The sequence below is a fragment of the Solea senegalensis genome, linkage group LG21 (assembly GCF_019176455.1).
Source record: "Solea senegalensis isolate Sse05_10M linkage group LG21, IFAPA_SoseM_1, whole genome shotgun sequence".
Classification (NCBI taxonomy): Eukaryota; Metazoa; Chordata; class Actinopteri; order Pleuronectiformes; family Soleidae; genus Solea; species Solea senegalensis.
Genome location: NC_058040.1, coordinates 15,332,472 through 15,352,643, shown reverse-complemented (window position 1 = coordinate 15,352,643; position 20,172 = coordinate 15,332,472). Strand labels below are relative to the sequence as shown.

The 20,172-nt window shown below is 42.2% G+C and overlaps 1 protein-coding gene across 1 annotated transcript; it reads left to right on the top strand.

Moving 5' to 3' along the window:
• The first annotated feature begins 1,155 nt into the window (after positions 1–1,155).
• On the top strand, positions 1,156–5,334 carry june (JunE proto-oncogene, AP-1 transcription factor subunit). The gene is made up of 2 exons (XM_044011808.1): positions 1,156–1,219; positions 3,488–5,334. The coding sequence occupies exon 2, from the start codon at positions 3,625–3,627 to the stop codon at positions 4,645–4,647; it is 1,023 nt and encodes a 340-aa protein (XP_043867743.1). The 5' UTR covers positions 1,156–1,219; positions 3,488–3,624; the 3' UTR covers positions 4,648–5,334.
• The last annotated feature ends 14,838 nt before the right edge of the window (positions 5,335–20,172 follow it).

The window sequence follows — 20,172 nt, the reverse complement described above, 5'->3', positions numbered from 1 at the left end:
TCTCCCTCTGTCTCTGTCTCTCTCTCTCTCCCTCTCTCTCCTCTCACTGCCTCTCTCCTCTCTCCCTCTGTCTCTCCCTCTCTGTCTCTCTCTCCTCTCTCTCTCCTCTCCTCTCTCCCTCTCCTCTCTCTCCTCTCTCCTCTCTCTCTCTCTCTCCTCTCCTCTCTCTCTCTCCCTCTGTCTCTCTCTCCCTCTCTGTCTCCTCTCTCTCTCGGGCCTCTGCTCTCTCTCTCTCGCCCTCTCTCTCTCTCCCTCTGTCTCTCTCTCTCCCTCTCCCTCTGTGTCTCCTCTCTCCTCTCTCTGTCTCTCTCTCCTCCTCCTCCTCCTCTCTCTCTCTCTCTCTCTCTCTCTCTCCCTCTGTCTCTCTCCTCCCTCTGTCTGTCTGTCTCTCTCTCTCCTCTCTCTCTGCAGCTGCTCTCGCTCTCTCTCTCAGCCTCTCTCTCTCTCCCTCTGTCTCTCTCCCTCCCTCTCTCCCTCTGTCTCTCTCTCTCTCTCTCCCTCTCCACTTTGTTTGAATGATCACAAATGAAAACAAACACAAACAGATTGTGTCGAGCGTGATCTGATCAGGTCACAGCTGATTGGCTGTGGTATCTGTGGCCACTGATGTCACAGAGGTCATGACCTCTCAGTGACCAGAGCAGGTTTTCATGATTTACACATTCTCTTGCTGTTAAACAGAAGTTTGTTTGTGTGTCACTCCTTGGTTACATCTGAACTAACAGATTTCAAACATTTAAGTCACAAAATAAAAATAAAACAACAACTCCTGAATGTGCTCTCATGCTAACTCGTCTATTTTCTGTATGGGCTTTGGTGTGAGAGAGTGAGAGGTTTTACTAAATGACACAAACCTCAGTTTTTCTCGCAGTGAGATAAAGCTGTGCACGTATTGTTTAAGCTATCATAAACCACAGGTGACGCTCAAAAATGAATGTTTACAGAGAAACGCGTCCGTTTTCTTTTTACTGAATCTATAAATGTAATAATAATTAAATAATATAATAATAATTATAATAATAATAATAATAATAAAAAAATAACTATCATAATTATGATGGAGGGAAAACGTAAACGAGAGAGTGAGAGAGAGGGAGTGAGAGAGAGCGAGTGTGTGTGTGTGTGTGTGTATGTGTGTGTTCAGTGTGACTCTGACTCTGTACGACTCACTCAGTCTGCTCTCGGAGCCTCGGCAGCTTCTCTGCTTCTTCTTCTCTCTGTGAGTATGAACCTTTATCATCATCATCATCATCATCATGTTATCATTAATCACATCCTCTGTGTGTGTGTGTGTGAAACAAAGTTCTGTTTAAAGCTCCAGTTCATCACAGTGACAGTTCTTTAAAAAGAAGAAAAAACATTTCTTTCCTCTTACACGATGATGTTATGACACGTGTTTTTAATGTTGTAGCTGTCGGAGGTGGAGCTTCTCTGAAGTATTTCAATTTAATAACTGGTAAATCTGAATGTTTTTAAACGACAGCACGTTTTATGACACTCTGTGGTGACTGCTGTGGGTTTAGTATGTGTAGTGTGTAGTGTAACTGCTCTAAGTAAATCTGCTTCTGAGTTGGTGTTTAACACGTGGTTATTGGAGTTACTGTTGTCTTTCTGTTATGGTCATCCCCCCTCTTTGACATCAACAAGACATTTTCTCCAGCTCAGTGGACAATTTCCTTATTTTTGGACCAGTCTGTGATGAAAAATCCCAGTGAAATCAGTAGTTAAATCAGCTTTTCTTCCACATTCTGACGCTCCAGACAAACTTCAGCAGCTGGCGTAACTGCTGTCATCACAACTGGCCGAGTAGTCGAAGAGGTGTACCTAATAAAGTGGCCGTGAGGAGGTGATGTGTCGTAGAGGAACAAGTGAAGCCACTGCGGAAGAGTCTGAAGTGTGTGTTCTCTTAAATGTCCATCGGGGGGCGACGCCACTGATGTGAGACGATAAGAAAACAGAGTTTCTACACAGCAGGACTTCCATTTTGTGATTTATGATCCTTGTTAATGTCACACAGAGCATGAAACGGGGGCGGGGTTTAGGGCGGGGACAAAATACAAAAGCTGGAGGAGGAGCTAACGAGCCAATGTGTGATGTCACAGTGGGGCTGGTGCTGGACTGGCTCATAGAGTTAAAGTGTTGGATGTGTGTTCTTGTATTTGTTGCCTCGGACATTTTTTTTCTCTGATAAACACTGACCTTGTCAGGACCAGCAGTCCTCATGGTGACCAAAACCTGGTCCTAATGAGGCAGAACCTCATTTCCAAAGGAGCTGGTTAAGTTCAGGACAAAGCTTTGAGTTGTGGTTATGGTTAAGGTGAAGTGCAGTGTCCTCAGAGGAACAGCTGTTTGAACGTGTGTGTGATGACTCGGACTCGCACCACGTGGTCACATGACTCACGATGACTGACACAGCTGGTGATTATCAGACTAACTTCACTGGTGTTGACTGAAGGACTCCTCCTCCTCCACCTCCTCCTCCTCGTCTCCACGATGATGGAGCTGGACGAGCTGAGTCACATCATCACACGTCCTGTCCCTGAGTGTGTGTGACCTTTGATGTGTAGTACAGCTTTTACAGTCACGTGACCACACACACTGTTGCATACAGTAGATGCAGCAATTTATAGTGTAATAACACTGGAGATAGTTTTCAAGACCGTCCGCTCTCCCACACCAAAGTCCATTGAGAAAATCTGTGATTTTAGCTCGGAGGAACACGGGAGCCGCTGGTCCGCTGCTGCCTCGTGTGGGCAGTTTGTGTCACTGGCGTCAATCTGAAGGAAGGATTTCAAACACAGAATTCACAAAAATAACACGCTTGAACTCACTGATGGAGGCAGCGGTGGATCGACAGCTCCTGTGTTCTGTGATGTAAAATCGTTGATTTTCTCTATGGGGTTTGGTGTGGGAGCGAACGCTTTGCTTTTTTTATTACAGTAATAATGAAAACATGCAAAAATTAGTTCACTAATTCACTAACTTGCCTTAGAGGGACTTGAAAAAATAATAATTTGTAGCTTTTGTGAGGTCACAGTGACCTTGACCTTTGTCCTCTGGCAAAAAAAATTTAATTAGTTCAGTTCTGTGACCAAAGTTGAAGAAAAATATTTTTTCATGCAGTTTTGAAATGGAAAAAAACTTTAATTTAAGGGATTATCTCAATAGTTTAATGTTAATTGATGTGATGTTATGTATCTTTACAAGAAATATGGACATAATGTAACAGAACATGTATATGTTGTGTTATATATATATTATGTCACAGCAGAGCTCGACTGATGTGGATTTTTTGGGGCCGATAACAACGTTGATATTTTTGATACCGATATTTTTTTGAAATATTGACAGTTATTTAACTTTTGTGACGCTGAAATCACTGTTTTTATATCAGAAAACATCTGACACTGTCAACACTGACGCAACGTGTCTCATGTCAGATCATGGTTACATGGTGGCACCTCAGTAATCTCTCTGTCCTCTGCAGGGACTGTCTCCTCGTCTCCCCCCGTCTCTTCATCCCGCAGACGCTGACGTCAGTGGAATATTTCAATCTCCGATAATCACTTTAATCTAATTATGAAGATTTCCCCTGAGACGTGTCCTCGTCACTGACGGCCAAAGATGGAGACTCCCTTCTACCACGACGACTGTCCCACTGTCTCCGGCTACAGCCACATCGCTGAGTACGAGCGTTACCCGGGCAACAAGATGCTGATGAGTAAGAAGGCCATGGCGATGGCGGCCGGTCATCATTTCTCCAGTGGTGGTGGTGGCAGCGCAGGAGGGAGGGGCGGTAACCCCGGCAACCACGCTCTCACCACGAACACCTCGCTGATGTCGTCTGTGGCGTCCTCTGCCGTGGACATGAACCTGCTGAAGCTGGCGTCCCCTGACCTGGAGCACCTGATCATCCAGTCCAACCAGGGACTGGTGACCACCAGCCCGGCGTCCAACGTCACCAACACCTTCCTCTACCGTAATCAGGCCACCAACGAGCAGGAAGGGTTTGCTGACGGCTTCGTCAAAGCTCTCGCCGACCTCCACAAGCAGAACCAGCTGGTGGGAGGTCCCATGTCTCCGTCCCCATCCTGCACCGTCTCCCTGCAGGCGTCCTACCAGAGGAACCTGATGTCTGCCAGTGACGTGCCGGTGTACACCAACCTCAGCAGCTACAACCACACACAGATGCCGTATCCTGGCGGGCAGCTAACATACGGCAGTGGCTCGGGAAGCGGCGGCGTCGGACCCCCTCAGCCGCACACGCGAGGCATGGACGCGCCGCAGACTGTCCCTGAGGTGCCCCACCCACCGGGCGACCCCATGTCCCCGCTCTCCCCGATTGACCTGGAGACACAGGAGCGGATCAAAGCGGAGCGCAAGAAGCTGCGCAACCGCATCGCGGCGTCCAAGTGTCGCAAGCGGAAGCTGGAGCGGATCTCGCGGCTGGAGGAGAAGGTGAAGGTTCTGAAGAGCCAGAACTCGGACCTGGCCTCCACCGCCGCCATGCTGCGCGAGCAGGTCGCCCAGCTCAAACAGAAGGTCATGAGCCACGTCACCAACGGCTGCCACATCGCCGTCGCCTCGGCCGCCGCCAAGTCCGGCGGAGTGGGAGGAGCCTCGGGCAGCGAGGACTCGCGCTGCTGAGGAGGCGGGACTTGACGGCGGCGAGGTCTGAGGTGATTTAATAACGCGGCGTTTCACTCGCGCTCGTGGTCAGAGCGAGCGGCTCGTGACAAAGACGCCCCCCTGTGGACAGATGGATGTATGACGGGATTTACTCTGTCCTGCTGTCAATCATTCAGCCTGAGGAGGCGGGGCTTAGAGGAGAGATGGGAAGCGACGTGACAAGACGGATGTTCAGAGTCTGAACGTGTAATTTAAAAAGAAGAGTGTGTGTGTGTGTGTGTGTGTGAGAGAGAGAGATTACATTTACTCTTTTTACCTTTAAATAGTTGTCATTAAACATTTGTAAAACACCACAAACATAATCAAACTTCACTGAATCACAGTCATCATGTGAAGTAATCAGATTACTTCTTTAATGTTACCTTTTAAACTGTAACTGCACATAAATAAACACAACTGTTACATTTAATCAGTAAAAAAAAGAAACAGAAGCCCATCCAACAAATATTTATTTATTTTTTACTTTTTGACGTCTGATTCTATTTTTGTACAAATGTATAAAGTGGTGTGTGTATAATCTGTTATTATTGTTATTATTGTTACGATCAAACACTTATTTATTATGAATATGTTTCATTTCTGTCACATTGTGTCACTGTGTTGAGATGTTTGTGGTAAAATATCAGTGATAAAATGTTCACCCTCTGCTTTTCTTTATTATTATCATTATTATTATTATTAGTGGTAGTAGTAGTAGTGGTATCATTGTTATTATTATAATTACTATAACTAAAATCAATATCGTCCCTCACTGAACAGGCTTATTGAAGTCTGATTCTATCAGTTACTGACAGATAAACAGCCTTGACTGTGACTGTGAGCGCCCCCTGTGCCGAGAACCAGTCGACAAACACACTTAACAAAAGACTCACCTATTAAAATCTACACCTAGTTAATTTCCAGATATCTAAAGAATATGTTCCAGGCTTCATCTCACTGTTAGACACACATTTTCCAACAGGAAACTAAAGTTTATGTCGCTCAGTGAAGCGCTCACTCTCCCACACCAAACTCCATAGAGAAAATCAGTGATTTTACATCACAGCACACGGGACTTGTTGATCCACTGCTGCCTCTATTTGCAGGTAATCATGAATTATTTTGTGACTTTAAAGTTTAAAATCTGTCATTTTGATTATTCTCAGTGACATAAATGTACAAAATAAGGCAGCAGAAGATGAGCAGCTCCTGTGTGCTCCTGTTGGATAAAAGTGTCTGCTAAATGACGCGTAATGTAATGTAATGTGTTCCCATGAGCTAAAACTGCTGATTTTCTCTATGGACTTTGGTGTGGGAGAGTGAGCGGTTTACAAAGTAACACAAACTTCCGTTTCCTGTTGAAAAATATGTCTCTAACAGTGAGATTAGGAAGTGAACATGTTCTTAAGAGATCTTTGAGTTAAGCTGGAGTTTATTTGATTAAATTTGTTTATATTAAGTGGTTAAAAACCAGCTCCTGCTGGCAGCCACGTAGTCAGAGGACACTCACATCGCAGTCAACTCGGACTACGTGACCGTACACTTAAAAAAACAACCCGAATTATCCCTTTAATGTAGTAGCTGCCAACCCCAACCTTTAAAACCCACACCACAGACAAATTAAATAATAAATAAAGATAAAATTGCAAAAATTGCTAAAAATGACTGATTTTCTCTATGGAATTTGGTGTGGGAGAGTGAGCGGTTTACAAAGAGACAAAAACCTCAGTTTCCTGTTGAGAAATGTGTGTCTAACAGTGATAATAATCCATTGTAGTCAGCTCTGACTATGTGACACTACCCCAAAAAACCAATTACTCTAACCTTTAAAACCTTTAAAACCTGCACCGCAGACAGATTAAAGGACTCACCGGAGAACAAAGAAGACAACAATACACACGACGGAGTCTTGACTGTGTTTTTACTTTGTTGTGACAGAATCAAGTTCTCTTGTTCAAATGTTTGGTCCAAAAATTTCCCTCCATATTCTACTCCAGATGGAGTGACCCACTTACTGAGAGAGGGAGAGGGAGAGAGAGAGAGAGAGAGAGGCTGTGTGCCATTTCTGGTGACTAATACCCCCTCCACCCACACCTCAGCACACACACACACACACACACACACACGGAGAACCTTCTCCTCCCCTGTGTTTCTGCTCTCGGATGATTGTGTTTGTTAAAAATAAAGATGTTTGTGGATAAATGAGCGTTGACAGTGAACGCAGCAGCGCCTTTTGTTTTCTATGCTCTGAAAAAGTCACCGCGGCTGATCTCGAAGCGACAAAAACGGGGACATTTAAATACGCCACTCAACTCAGAAACAGAACAGTGACCTTCATCTCTTTGTGCTACTTTTTCCTGCTTTTCTTTGAAATATTTACAATAAAATATACAAAAGCAGCAGGATAAATATCACCAATGAGTCCTGATATCATCAAAAATAAAAAAAAAAAACAAGGTGATGAAAGGAAAAGATTTAAATGTATTTTTACTTTGTGAAATTATTATTTTTTTCCACCTCTGGCAGAAAATACCACCATCATTAGTACATTTATAATAATACAGCGTGTTGCATTCAGGGACATGTATGTAAATCTGATTTATTTCAGCCCGCTGCTCTGACCTAAGGTCAGAAAAACCAGCTCTAAGCCCCGCCCCCTCACCTGCGGCAGCACCAGCAGCGTCCTTCCTTCCTTGCTTCCTTGCTTCCTTCTGCCGCATTAAATATTCATGACACTGACCTGTCGCCCTGAGCGGTGATGTCACGCTGTTTTATCACCTGATCCAACAAACCACGAGAACATGGCTGTTTTATTTGACACAAGATAAACATCATGTGACGTCATTTTCAATTCAATGAGGCAAAATGGTCTTTTTGAGGTGGAGGAGTTGGTGGGAGAGAGAGTAAAGATCTGACTCATTCTTTCCATGTATGTGTCCAGTTGTCCGGACCAGTTAGTGAAGTTGAAAAAAACGACGGTAACCATGGACGCTCGCCAATAACGCAGACATGGAAACTGAAGCACATTCTCTTGTCTTTGGACATTCTTTACCCACGTTTTTGGTTCTTCTTTGTGTCTGGTTTCCTGTTGTGTTTTGAACTTCTTCCTCGTGACTCACCTGTGTCCTGTTAGTCTCACCTGTGTGTGATTGTCCCTGCCACCCGAGTGTTATTCATGCTGCCTTCACGTGTTATCAGAACTAAAATGCACATGAGCGTCCCCCTAATTTTATGTGGAGATAACCTTTGACATTTCAAGAAGGTGGAGAGTAAGACAAGGTTTGTCATGAATGGTAGTAATATTATTACTGTACTGTAACCATCATAGTAATTAGGGGTGTCAAACTATCGCGTTAATTGCGATTAATTAACTACAGTCATATTTAGCACGTTATGTTTTCTAATCGTGTTAATCTATTTTTTAATCTCTAACTTTAAAAACAGAAGATAGAGCACACACCGACACTGGTTAACAAGGTTTCCTTTGCTGTGAGTGTGTGTGTCAGTGATTACACATTCATACAAACATAATAACGTAATAATAAAAGTCGCGCACTGCACCTTTAACACGTTGACCGTCGAGTTCCGCCTCCTGATTGGTTACCTTTCGTCTGTCATGACCTCACTCTTTTCCTCTCGCTTTGTTTATGTTGTTGGCCTAAAGTTACTGCCTGTTACATACACACACACACACACACACACACACACACACACACACACACACACACACACACAGCGTTTTCATCTGTCTTTGTTTAGTGTTTCGATTTGACGTTGCCATGGCGACACAGATTGGAAACAAAAACAGAGGAGGAAAAAAAGAAATAAAAGAGAGGGGGGGAGAATGAAGAACACATCTGTAAACATTCACAAACTTTCATCAGTCTGTGGCGTTTTTGGTCGTTTTTCATCTGTTTTTTCAAATCAAAACAAACAAAAACAATCGACGCAGCGAGTGATTGTGACCGTGTGATGAAGAGGAGTCAGAGATGAAGAGAGGATGCCACAGGTGTCCAACATCTACGTCACTGAAACGTTTGTTTGTTTGTTCACGACAAAACACAACAACAACACAAACAAAACACAACAACAACACAAACAAAACACAACAACAACACAAACAAAACAAGCCTGAAGGTTTAATGAGTGTTGTCCTGAACGTGATGGAGGGATGATGGAGGAGTGTATTATTGGCTCTGGAGATGTTTGAGGGTGACTCAGATGCTCCGCCCACAGACACGCTGAGTCACCACATACTGCCAAGCACTGTGTGTGTGTGTGTGTGTGTGTGTGTGTGATGTACCTGATTTAAATGTCAGTAAAGTGAGAATCTGACTCCTTCTCACAGTTTGTTTTTCTCCTCTTGATCTGATTGGACGACGCGACTCCGAGAAGCACTTAATGATCTGACACGTTTGCCAAGCGTGAACTTGTTTACCTCCAAGCAGGGGCGCTTCTACAGGGAGCAATTCTGGACCCCCACCCCACCCCCCGTAATCTTCCTGTTAAATACTATTTTCAGACGATTAGTTTAACATCGTCTGTACCATTGCAGAGCCGCGACTATGAGCATTGTGGGCTCCCTAGACGAGCCCCAGACAAGACAAGTCCTGAACCGGGGCCACCACCACGGAAAACTGCTTGTAGATGATGGACCACATAGTGTCCAATTTGCCTAATCCCCAAATGACTCCGGAATCTCCGGTTTCCTCCCACAGACCAAACACATGCAGATTTGGGGATTAGGTGAATTGGACGCTGTAAATTGACCGTAGGTGTGAGTGTGAGTGTGAGTGTGGATGGTTATTGTGTCTCCATGTGTCCCTGTGATGGACTGGTGACCTGACCAGCGTGTGACCCCACCTCTCGCACTGTGTCAGCTGGGATTAGCACCAGCAACCTCCTGTGACCCTCATGTGGAGGATTAAGTGGTAGAGGACGAGTGAAGTGAGTGAGTGAGTGAGTGAAAGTCGTCATAATCCTGACATCATCTGGTAATGTTTACTGACATGACATAAACAGGACTAAAATCACAGAGAAGCTCTGGTAATAATTACTTTCTAACTATCTAACAATTACCTTCACCTCCTCATGTAAAATCAATCCTTAGTTTTTAGACAGAAGTAAAACGTACTATTGTTTCAATCAGAAGAAACAATGAGTTTTCACAAAATAAAAATGAATCCTGTCCAAAAAGTACTTTAGTCCGGGTTTTCTCAGTCCTGGTCCTCAGGGACTCTCTGTCCTGCCATGTTTTGGATGTTTCTCTGCTCCAGCACACCTGATTCAAATGATCACCTCATCAATAAACACTGCAGACGCCTGATAACCAGCTATTCATTAGAATCAGGTGTGTAGGAGCGGGAAACAATTGTCATTTATTCTATGTTTTCCCTCTGTCCTGATTTATTGTGTAGTTTCTTCTTTGTCTTGTTTTACTTCTTTTTTATTATCCACAGATTCCCCTCCGCGTTGAGTGTCTGCTCCTCCCTGATGTGTTTCACCTGTGTTCCGTCACCTGTGTTCCGTCACCTGTGTTCCGTCACCTGTGTTCCGTCACCTGTGCAGAGTATTCAGTGTCCTGAGTCGATGTGTGGTCACCGCTCTGTTCCTGCTCCTCGTGCATTTGTGAGTTTTCTGTCTCTGTGTTACTTTACACTCGTCTTTCCTCTGCTGTTTGTAGATGAAAGTCTTGTTTTGTTACTTCACTCCTACATTTTAACTGTGACAAATGACAGTGTGAGCAGTGTAAGTTTATGTCTATCTAATGATTATATTCTATTTTCTTTGATTAATAATAACCGCCAAAGTGTTATTAAGAAGTGTGTTTGGAAACGGCTAAATTATTCAGATTATTTGAGGGAAGTGTTTTTCTTTTTCTGTGAATCCATCGTGGTCGTGAAGTCCGTATGTTGTCGTGCGCAAATGGTCATAGAAAACATTTGATAAGGTTTGTTACATTTTGTGTTAAATTTAAAGTTTTGTGAGGCTGGATATTTTTTACAGTGTAATATCGAGGGTGTTTCCTCCACTGAAGAACATCTGAAGGACCCAGAGTGTCCCGGTCTCATTCTGAGACAAGAGGTCGTGGGGTCACAGACCTCCACCCTCTCCTCCTCCTCCTCATTCTGTCCGCACGCATCACTTCCTGCAGGCGTTGGGTGTTTTTCTCCCCGCGTCACAGTTTGTTCCTCAGAGTGAGGAGCGGATCTGGTGCCGGGACGTCGTTCTGGATTAAACTGTCCCGAGTCTCGTTTTAGCTCCGGCCTCCAGGCAGGTGGAGGATGAGCAGCAGCAGCAGCAGCAGCAGCAGCAGCAGCAGCAGCAGCAGCAGCTTACTCTGGTCTCGGCCATGTTGGAGGTAAAAGTCCAGTCCACAGAGACAGACTTCATCCTCAGGCACATGTAACTCCCTGAGGATCCACTTTAAAAATCCCTAATGAGATGTAAACTGACTTTAAAGCTGTGGCCTTAAGTGGACTCACCTGTCACGTGTAGGCAACAACAAGTCTGGTTTTTGGTTAAAGAAGTGACAATAAAACAATAAAAATGCTCCTTTTTATTTAAGTTAAAGTTAAGTTTGGACCAAACCAAACAAGTGATTAAAAACAAAAGAAAAAAAGGACATTAATGTTATTTTCCATCACCAGAGACAGTGTTTGCTTTGTATGTAATGTACCACAAACAAGTGGAAGCACCTGATGATGACCGTCCTCCTACAACTTAAATTTGTTCTAAAATGTATCGTAACATCACAGAATCTTATAACAAAAACATGCAAAAATCAAATAAATCAGCTGAGCAATAAAATTGAGATTTATTTAAAACAGGTGAGTTAGAGATAAACAGATGTATTATTTATTTTGAAAAAGCTCCGTTGAATTTGCAAGATTGTGTGTGTGTGTGTGTGTGTGTGTGTGTGTGTTCTCTTAGTCTTAACAGCTGTGTTTGTGGATTTGTTCAGACAGCTGCCGCTTCCCCACGGCTACACTTGTAGATGCCTGTGCTCACACACACACACACAGGTTTCCATGACTTCAGAGGACATTGCATTTACTCACATTAATTGAATTACTCTAACCTTAACCATAATTACTACTGGCCTAATCCTAACCCTGACCTCAGCCTAACTTTATAGCACCTAAAAATGTAGTCATTATGGGGACTTGATTTTTGTCCCCATCATGTGACTATGTAAACAGATTTAGGTCCCCACAACATAATGAATACCAGGTACACCCACATGTTTGTGCAGCATTCATAGTGAGGACCCTCACTATGATACAATACCTCCTAACCCCTTAACCTTAACCATAACAACCAAGTGCCTAATCCTTAACTCTGAAAAATCCCTGTAAATTTGTGAGGAGCAGACAAAATGTCCTCACTCTGTATGATGTTTGGTCCTCACAAGGCGACACATACAAGAACACACACACACACACATCAGGCATGACCCCACACGACACACACACACACACACGGCTACTGTATGTGGTCTGACAGTATGTTTCAGGATAATTAGACACGTGTGTGTTTAAAAACAAACACAGTGACACAGAGTGTGTGTGTGTGTGTGTGTGTGTGTGTCTAGTCTAAATGTAAATGTTAGTGTTTAGTGATGATGTCATTAATCTGTTCCTGCTCTGACAAATGACTCCAATCCACTGTAGGAAAAGAGCTAAGGAGAAGCTAATACTAACAATGCTAACAATGCTAATGCCGACACTTTTGGAATTCTACTTTATTTAGTATTTTTTGTGTATATATATACACACACACACACACACAACATTACACTGTGTGTAATCTCACTGTTATTTTTTCATCAGTAAACTGAAGTTTGTGTCGTGTTGCTAACTGTCGACTCCCCACACCAAACTCCATGAAGGTTTTAACATCACGGCTCACAGGAGCTGTTGATAATACACTGCTGCCTTCTATCAGTCACTTGTTATGAGCTATTGTGTGATTTCAGCGTTTGAAAACCTTTGTTCAAATTCACATCAGTGACACATCCTGTGTCCACATGAGCAAAAATCCAGGGTTTTCTGTATGGAATTTGGTGAAGGGGGGAACATGGTTTACAAAGCAACACGAAGTTCAGTTTTCTGTGAGAAAACGTTGTTTAATGGTAAAAGAGAGTAGTGAATATATTAATAAGCTATTATAGACTTAAAGTGACGTAGATTTGTAGCTAACAGCTATAAATCATAGTGTGTGATATTATTTTTTAATTAATAAAAGTAAAACCTAATATATATAATATATTAACTTTAATACATTTAATATTAACTACAAATCTGATTCTTGTCAAATGAATGTCAAATGAAAATGATTCCAGGAAAAATGTCACATATTCACAATTTAGTTTTCATGCATTAGCAATATATTTATTATAAAAAATAGAATTTACAAGTTAAAATTTGTGTATAAGAGCAGTTGCTTTAGTTGGGCAGCAGCAGCAGCAGCACATATTTGTAAGAAAGAATGAGTTCATTACTCACCATCAAGAGTCTGGACTGTCCATTATATCTGTGCCTGTGCTATTGTTCTCAGGACAAATACATTTCTAATCAAAGTATTGGATTTGATGCTGTTATTGGTTAAGATCAATAAACATCTTCAGACACTTAGTTTTCACATGGAAGAAAATAAGTGGTTTAAGTGGCTGTGCAAAGTTTTTCTTTTATCTGTCTGCATCCAATGAAAACAAAAGAGAAATAATATTTTAGTGGACTTTAATGTTGCTGATGAGTAAATGAAGGTCACTCTGAGAAAGATGAAAAATGTGTGTGTGTGTGTGTGTGTCTGTCATTAGCATTAGTGTCGCTCTAAACGCAGCACATTAGCTACAGGTTTTACTGCGCTATAATTAATCCTCTTCACACTCATCTATAATTCATGGAGGTGTTTTTTTTTCTTTCTTGGATTTGGAAGAGAGACTTAAATTTAACAGTTTGAGGAAAACAAGTTGGCGATAGTGAGGGGACACTGTGTCTGTAATTTACTACTTTTTAATGTTTATTTTTATTCTTTTAATCTCACAACTTGTCTTTAGCCTCTGGGGGGGAAAACTAATTTCAACCTTTTAATCCTCAACTTAAAGTGAGAAAAGTAAAACCCAGGAAAAGTGACAGCGATGATTCTGTTAAGTCGTTTTCATTTTTGTTCTCATACATTTGACATTACAAAGTTGTTGTTTTTTTTTAGAAATTTAAATGAAAACAACATAAATCATTTGCTTTACATTTTTAGATGATTTTCAGTCATTTATTTTATATTTGAAGATAATTAGGACAAAAAAAGCCATTCTAATAGTCATTCTAATAGTCATTCTAATAGTCATTCTCGTTGCCATTCTAGTCGCCATTCTAGTCGCCATTCTAGTCACCATTCTAGTCACCATTCTAATAGTCATTCTAGTCGCCATTCTAATAGTCATTCTAGTCACCATTCAGCCATTCTAGTCACCATTCTAGTCACCATTCTAATAGTCATTCTAGTCATTCCATTCTAGTAGTCATTCTAGTAGCCATTCTAGTCACCATTCTAATAGTCATTCTAGTCACCATTCTAATAGTCATTCTAGTCACCATTCTAATAGTCATTCTAATAGTCACCATTCTAGTAGCCATTCTCATTCTAGTCATTCTAGTCAGTCTGTCATTCTAGTAGCCATTCTAGTCACCATTCTAATAGTCATTCTAGTCCATTCTCTAGTAGCCATTCTAGTCACCATTCTAATAGTCATTCTAGTCACCATTCTCATTCTAGCATTCTAGTCACCATTCTAATAGTCATTCTAGTAGCCATTCTAGTCACCATTCTAGTCGCCATTCTAGTATCCATTCTAGTCGCCATTCTAGTCACCATTGTATTAGTCATGCTAGTAGCCGTTCTAGTGACCTAGGTATGAGGATACATGAAGCTAACATGAGTATGTTAACATACAGACCATGCAAATGTTTTTCTCATGTTCACAAGTTAGTTTAGCTAATTAGCATGAACCACAAAGGGCAGCTCGTGCTGTTAGCTATCATCCTTATTTTATTCACTCAATTAAAAAAAAAAAAACCTACATAAAAGATGTAAAATATTACAAAAGTTCACATGTTGGATCTGATGATTTGTGCTAAATTAACTAATAACTGCAGTACACACTGAGATGTGGCTTTAACAGATAGTGAATAGGTTAAAAATGGAATCCTGTATTCACAGATATATTTTCTCGTAAGCTTGAAGAACTTAATAATCGTCTTTTACTAAATTATTGTTTTAATTTTGTGGGTTTTTTTCTTGTGAAGCCTCTGGGTGCAGATCAGAGTCTAATCAACATGTTTAAAAGAATCTCTGTGAGAAACACTCCGTTACAGAGCCGTGAGTCACTGTGCTGAAGGAGCCCAGCGAGGGATGAAAGTGGTATTAGTGCCGGTTAATTCATTCTGACAGTTGGAAATGTTAAATCCTGCAGGGGGCTCAGCTTAGCGCGCTCACTCCCTGCCTAAGTAGGTTAAATACAAACCAGTGCGATCAATCTGCAGACACTGAATAAACATGTGCGGCTGAGCCAAACACCGGCTGGAAACTCCTAAGAGGAGGAAACAGAAGAAAGTGAAAGCAACAGAAGAGCCAACAATATCACAGAGGAGCCGGGATTAGAGCAGCGGCTGCCCACAGGCAGAGACTGAGACGGATTATTAACCAGTACAACAGGGCCAGAAGCCAGGGGCCTCTGACAACCAGCAGCCTCTGACAACCAGTGGCCTCCAACAACCAGGGGGCCTGACAGCAACTGAGGCCTTGGACAACCACAGGCTGCTGACAACCTGGGGCTTTAAGCAAACAGAGGCCTTTTAGAACCATGGCCCTCACATAACCACAAGCGTCTAACAACCAGGACGCTTCGAAAGCCAGAGGCCTTACACATCCTGGGGCTTCACACTAACAGGGGCCTTGGACAACCAAAAAAGTCGTAAAAACAGGGGCTTCGCACCATCAGAGACCTCCAAGAACCACAGACTTCTGATATCCATGAGGCATTTTAGAACAAAACCATGAACCTCCGATAACCAGGAACTTCTGAAAACCATGGTCCTTGAACAACCAGGGGCCTCCAGCAATTATGAACCTTCAACAACCATGGGCGTTATACAACCAACAGCCTTTTAGAACCAGGGAACTCATTGAACCATGAGCCTCTGATAACCAGGACCTTCTGAAAACCCTGGTCCTGCAACAAACACAGGCTTCTGACAACAAGACCCTGACAAAACCATTAGCCTACAATAACCAGGCCCTTCTGATAACAACCAGGATCCTAAAAGAATCAGGGATCTTTAACACCCAGGACCTTCTGAAAACCATGGGCCTCCAACGATCATGTGCCTTTTACAACCAGGGACCACAAATAATTAGGGGTCTTTAAAAACCATGGACATTATAGCCTACAACAACCAGCAGACTCTGAAAACTAGGGGCCTTTCACAACCAAGCGTCTTCAGCAACCACCTTGGGCCCCAAACTGGCTGTGAGTTTACGACTTTAAAAGGTTCCCTACCTTTAAAAAAAAAGAAAAAAAAAAAAGTTTTTCTTAGAAACAGATCAGCTAATTAAAGAGTAACTTCAAGCTGAGCTGAAGACAAACAACATCAATAGTGAAAGGTGACATCATTGACGGTGGACACTAATAAGTCGGCCATGTTTGAACAGAAGAAGAAGGAGTAAAAACAGGAACGTGAAGACGTTGACAAGGACTTTTCTCTGACCTCAGGTCAGTTTGAGGTTCATTTTGTAAAAACCTCACGATGCTCCTCCTGTGACCTGCTCCACTGCTTGAAGTGTGACGAGTCAGAGGGACGGACGGACGGACGGACGGACGGAAAAGACCCTGCAGCTGCTGCATGAAATTACTGAGAGAACACACACACACACACAGCATGAGGAAATTTATGCTGCTGTGTCTTTGTGTTCACGTGGCGAGAAAACAAGCTGAGCGTAAACTGATCACATCTGATCAGAGCGGCGTCCAGGACGAGGACAACGTGTGTGTGTGTGTGTGTGTGTGTGTGCATTCACGGAGCTATAAGCTAATCTGATCCAGAGTCGTGGTCACAGCTCGTCTAAAAATAAGAACGCTTCATATGTTTGATGTTTAAAGTGGATTTCAGCGTCAGAATCAAAGAAAAAACAAACAATATTTCTAATTTAGGTGAACTTTCACCTTTTATACGGTACATTTATGACCACATTCTAACTTTAATTTATAATTTTATAAAATGATTTTATGTCTATATCTTCAGAGCCACTCGTTGCGCTGAGCTGTGATGAATCAGTAGTGGTTAAAAAATTAAATTTAGCCAAAAACCTTCAGGTGATCGAGCTGCTCATCATCACCGGCTGACTCGTTAACGAGGTCAAATCAACAAAAACGAAGTGTCAGTGAAACGACACAGAACTGACAGCAGAGCTCAAGAAAATAAAAGCAGCAGACCACAGGTTGTTTTTTTTTCCTTTTTTAATTCTTTAAAGTTAATAAGAAGCACTGTTAAGCACTGTGAAGCACCAATTTCAAAATTAAAGCACAGCCAGGCTGTTTTTCCAATGTGATTTCAAAATAAAAGCACATAAATACTGTTTCTCTCACAGTCACAGTTTACTGTAAGATTCATTTCACAATAAAAGCACAGTCGTACCCTTTCCCAGTGTTTTTCTCAGTCCCATTTCAAACCAAATCCACAGTCACACTGTTTGATGTCCTGTCTGATTTCAAAATAAAAGTACAGCCATGTTTATTGTACATCTGACTTTTTAAAATAGAAGCAAAGTTAGGGTGCTTCTCTCTCACTCTGACTCCAAAATAAAAGCACAATCAGACGAGGTTTTTTTTTTGTCTTATTTCAAAGTAAAATCACTGTCATGATCTGTAAAGGTCGTCACATTGTTTGTTATGAAGAATTGAAGATGATGATTTGTTGCTGTCTGATGAGTCTGGACTCAGATTAGGATTATCATCTTCACTTTCTCATGTTTGCACGTTGCTAATTTTTGTCTGAGGCAGATTAATGTTCCTGAGTCAAAGCTGACAAATCCCAAACTCACTGTGTGTGTGTGTGTGTGTGTGTGTGTGTTTTCTTACACACTTTCTCATGACATCAGGCAAGAATTACGCTGTCAGACGTGACTCAAACCAGCGACACACACACCTCTGCTGAGTTTAAGCTCCACCACAAACTAGCTCACACACACATGGAGGAGGTGAAACCACGTTGTTATGGTTGCAGAGTGTCTCAGCGACGCCCTTTTAGCCCCAGAGGAGTGATGTCACATGGTCTCCACCCAGGTGTGTGCGTCACGGTGACGCCAGCAGACACACACACATACATTCGGACGCAGGTCTGTGTTTACTGAGCTGATGAATAAACACGTCGTCGCTCCGACCGCGAACACAAACAAACCAAAGACAAAAATGATATTTAAAAAATGTTATTCTCGCGTTTCCGTCGTAGTGGAACATGGAGGATGAAAAAACGTGTTTAGCTATATGTTATAACAGTAGGGGGCGCTGTCTAATTTAGGTGCAGAAGTCTCTCATGTCACTTGAATGACACTATGATCAAAGTTTATGATTTAAACATATAAATGTCGCCTACCCCAGCTTTAACACACATGAGGACGGGTTAATAAGAATTAGATCATTTCAGGGACTGATGATGAAAATCTGAAGCACTGATGTACAATCAGTGAACCTGAGACACTCATGATTTCATATTTTATGTAAAATAATCAGATCATTTTATTATTTTCCTTTTTTATTGCACAGAAACTCTTTATCGTGTTTCTCCATTTGGTTTGAGACGTCTTTCTTATCTTCTTGTTGGTTTTTGTTCTTTTCTTTTCTTCACCTTCTTCCTTTCGTTCTTCTTCTCATTCTTCCAGTTCTTGTCACTCTTGTTCTTATCTTCTTGTTGTTCCGTGCCTTCTTCTTGATGTTGTTTTAATCTTCTTGCTCTTGTCCTTTTTTTGTTCTTCATCTTCTTATCCTCGTTCTTGTCCTTCTTCTTTTCATCCTTCTTGTTCGTCTCGTTCCTGTTCTTTTTTTCTTGTTGGTTTGCTCCTCTTGTTCTTTTTTTTGTTCTTCATCATTTCTCCCTTGTTCTTCTTGTTCCTGTTCTTGACTTCTTATGTTTTTGTTCTTCTTTCTCTTCTTCTTGTTCCTTCGTAGGTTTTCTTGTTCTTTGTTTTTTGTTCTTGTTCTTCTTGTTCACCTCACTCTTGTTCTCGTTCTGTGTCTTCTTCTCATTCTTGATTTAGTTGTTCTTGTTTTTTTCCTCTTCTTGCTCTTGTTCTTTATCATCTCCTTCTTGTTCTCGTCCTCCTTCTCATTCTTCTTGTTCTTCTCGCTCTCGCTCTTATCTTCTTCTTCTTGTTTTGTGTCATCTTCTCATCTCTGTTCTTGTTCTTGTTGGTCTGTTCTTACCCTATATATTTTTAGTTCTTTATATTCTCCTCGTTCTCGTCTAATTCTACTTGTTCGTCTTGTTCGTCTCGCTCTTGTTCTTATCTTGTTCTGCATCTTCATCTTGTTGGTGTGTTCTTCTCGTTCATGTTCTTCTTCTTCTTCTTCTTCTTCTCATCGTTTCTTGTACTCGTTCTTCTCCTTCAGGGTTTGAACTCCCATCAGCCTTTCTCCCTCCTCTCTCTCCCCTCGTCCTCCTCCTCCCCCGCTCCGTTTCCCCCCCCCCGGGCATTTCCCTGCCTTTTTCAGAGGAAGCGCTGGATTATTGGCAGAGAGATCAGACAGTGTTATAGATCTGATGGAGGCCGCGGGGCAGATTTGAGACGTATGACAGTGTTTATATTTAAACATACATTATTATCATCATCATCAGCATCATCAGCGCTCCATTAACCTCCCTCTTCTGCTGCTGCTGCTGCTGCTGCTGCTGCTGCTGCTGCTGCTGCTGCTGCTGCTGCTGCTGCTGCAGGTTGAATCAGGATGAAGAGTGGAGCTGAGGGTCTGTATGTGGGTCAGAGGACAAAGTGAATGGGATCTGATTCTAATGTTTCCTGAAGTGAATAATTTGTCCATGTCATAAACATATGGAATAATGTACACACCCACACACATCATATATATATATGTGTGCACACAGGAGTTATTTTACATCATGTTTCCTCAAAAACATTTAAAATATCATTCATATTCTTTATTCTTTTACTTCAAGTTAACAAACTTCCTTTTATTTAATGAGTGTTTGGACAGTTACAGCAGAGCATGCTGGGAGGTGAGCGGGGGGAACGTGATCCAGGTGTTGTTTTAATCACAGCGGTCAGACTGCAGCCCGGGGACGTCACAGTGCAGACAGGATGACCTTGATGCTCTGCCCTGGAGGCGGTCAGGGGGGGCGTTGTCGACCTGGATCAGGTTTTTGCTGCCGGCTCCACAGAGGTCAGTTCATCTGAGGACAGACAGGGGGCACCACTGTCTGTCCTGCTGTTGTC

Bases quoted from the DNA above. Each gene is read 5' to 3' on its own strand.
- june (XM_044011808.1), top strand. From the start codon at position 3,625: ATGGAGACTCCCTTCTACCACGACGACTGTCCCACTGTCTCCGGCTAC.